This window comes from Marmota marmota, unplaced genomic scaffold (genome assembly GCF_001458135.2).
Source record: "Marmota marmota marmota unplaced genomic scaffold, marMar, whole genome shotgun sequence".
Classification (NCBI taxonomy): domain Eukaryota; kingdom Metazoa; phylum Chordata; class Mammalia; order Rodentia; family Sciuridae; genus Marmota; species Marmota marmota.
In genome coordinates this window covers 115,452-117,633 of record NW_026005734.1, presented here as the reverse complement: position 1 = coordinate 117,633, position 2,182 = coordinate 115,452, and the positions used below count along the sequence as shown (strand labels likewise).

At 45.6% G+C, this 2,182-nt stretch overlaps 1 gene segment (V, D, J or C); it reads right to left on the bottom strand.

Moving 5' to 3' along the window:
- Positions 1-125: 125 nt before the first annotated feature.
- LOC107160893 overlaps positions 126-2,182 on the bottom strand; it is a 13,282-nt gene continuing 11,225 nt past the window's right edge. Inside the window, 1 exon segment of the V gene segment in view lies at positions 126-248. Within this exon segment, the coding sequence occupies positions 126-248 (123 nt within the window).

Sequence of the window (2,182 nt, the reverse complement as noted above, 5' to 3'; positions counted from 1 at the left end):
TATATATATATATATATATATATGGAATTGTTCAGAAATATGATCCAAAGCCCACATGAATGGTTTCCTGACTTCTTATCTAGAGTAATCCAGGCACTTGGGAAGCTCATTCAACCTGGCCCTACTCAAGGCTCATTAGTTAAACAATTGGCATGGGAAGGAGCAACTGCAGGAAATAGGGCTGCAATTCCCCCAGTAGGTAGCGAATCCCTTTCAAAATTGATCTCTGCTACAAAGGAAATATCCCCCTCTTCAGGGCCCATTCAGGCATTAACGGCTGCCATTAACTATCAGTTAACAAAGATCTGATCCCATTAGCTAGGATTGAAATCAACCAGATCACATTAGAAGATTCTGTCCCAGGAATGATAGTGACCCAGACCCCCCACATCCAAGACTCTTTGTCCTAGAGGTAAGAAGGGCTATTATTGGGCAAGAGATTGCATACTCAGGACTTTAAACTCCCATCAGGACAGCTCTCAGCCCTGCCAGTAAGAGGGAAGAAACGTCCTCAAATCCATTGGATGCTGCCCATTTTGGACACCAAGATTGCAACTCAGCATCCATGATGACAAAGTGGAAGACAGTACTGGGTCCCCAAATTCAGGATGTTGGTGGGTTACAAACCACCAGGAGAGTCGTCTCCCCTGTTATCTGGCAGGACACCTATGGAGAGAAAGGTGCATTTTATCCTTTGATTAGAAGAAGTCCCTAACACCATATGGGGAAGGGACATATTGGAGGAAATGGATGCTGTCATAACTACTGATGATAAAGCCCTTTATGATAAAATTATGATACATGACAAAATAGGACTGTTGGGAGACCAGTGCCCTCCCAATTCTAGGGGCCACTATTCCACTGACCACTAAGCCAGATCCCATCCCCCTGGAATGGGACACCACAGATCACATCTGTGTGAAACAGTGTTCTAACCTAGAAACCAAATTAACAATTCTTAAGCAATTAGTTTAGGAGCAATTAGATCTTGGGCATATTGAACTCTCCACCAGCCCTCTTTCAAATCCCCAAGAAAAATGGGAAACATAGGTTACTTCAAGATTTAAGGCCAATAAATAAACATATAAAAAGATAGGTTCATTTCTATCAGGTATTCCTCATCCAGTCAGCATCCCAAGCAAATATTTTATCTTTTTCCATAGAACTCAAGGATTGCTTCTTTTCCATACCTATAGCACATCAGGACAGGCCTTTTTTTGCATTTATGGTGTGGGAACCTAACACCATGATACCTGCCCGGAGATATCACTGGACAGTCCTCCCACAAGGGATGAAAAATAGCTCTCCAATATGTCAGTTCTGTGTTTCTCATGTGACATGGCCTCTCACACAACATTTCCTGGTCATATATTATATGGATGACATTTTACTTGCTCATGCAGATTCTGATAAATTGTAAGTCTGCCTTAAGAAGTTGATGTCTAACTTTGACACTTTGGGCCTTCACGTAGCCACTGATAAAGAAACAAACTTTATTTTTAGAACCACACACGCCAAACAAAACACCTCCTCAGGAAAAAACCTTCAGAGCCCAACTGCCACCACCGGCTTCCCACAGGCCTCTCCACCTCCCCCCACTCCTCCTGCTCTTGAGGCCGATTGGCTGGGTCACGTGGGCCGAGCCAAAAATGTCCGCCAATGAGCAGCTCCATGGCCTGAAAGGGCAGGGAAACAGCCCAATGAGCATCACCGCAGAGGAGCCAATCAGTTGGCAGCTAGAAGTTGCTGGGGCTGCTGTGAGCCAATCATCAGCTGGCATCTGGAAGTCTGCTGGCAGCTGGAAGTTTGCTGGGGCCCCTTCGGCTGTGGCTCTCAACATCTCCCCCTCTCTGTTTAAACAGCAAGCATGTGGCTTAGGGACCGTGCCTGCCTTAGGTTGTCCAATAGTACATATGGTCCTTACCTGTTATCGGATGAGCTGACCTCAAGGCGTCAGCCTCCTGTCTTAGGTTGGTACCATTGCAATTGGATCTTACCCATCACTGACTACTGGTCCAGTATACAGCCACACTTGTGGATAGGTCTTTGTACCAGCGGGGGGGTGATATTCTTTGCCTCACCTCTGTTGGCCCCCAAATTTTAGCTGAATGACCATCACAAGCAGAAGGGAGGAAGATACACCAAGCCAATTGACGGCTCCTTTTGGAAAAATTGTACCACC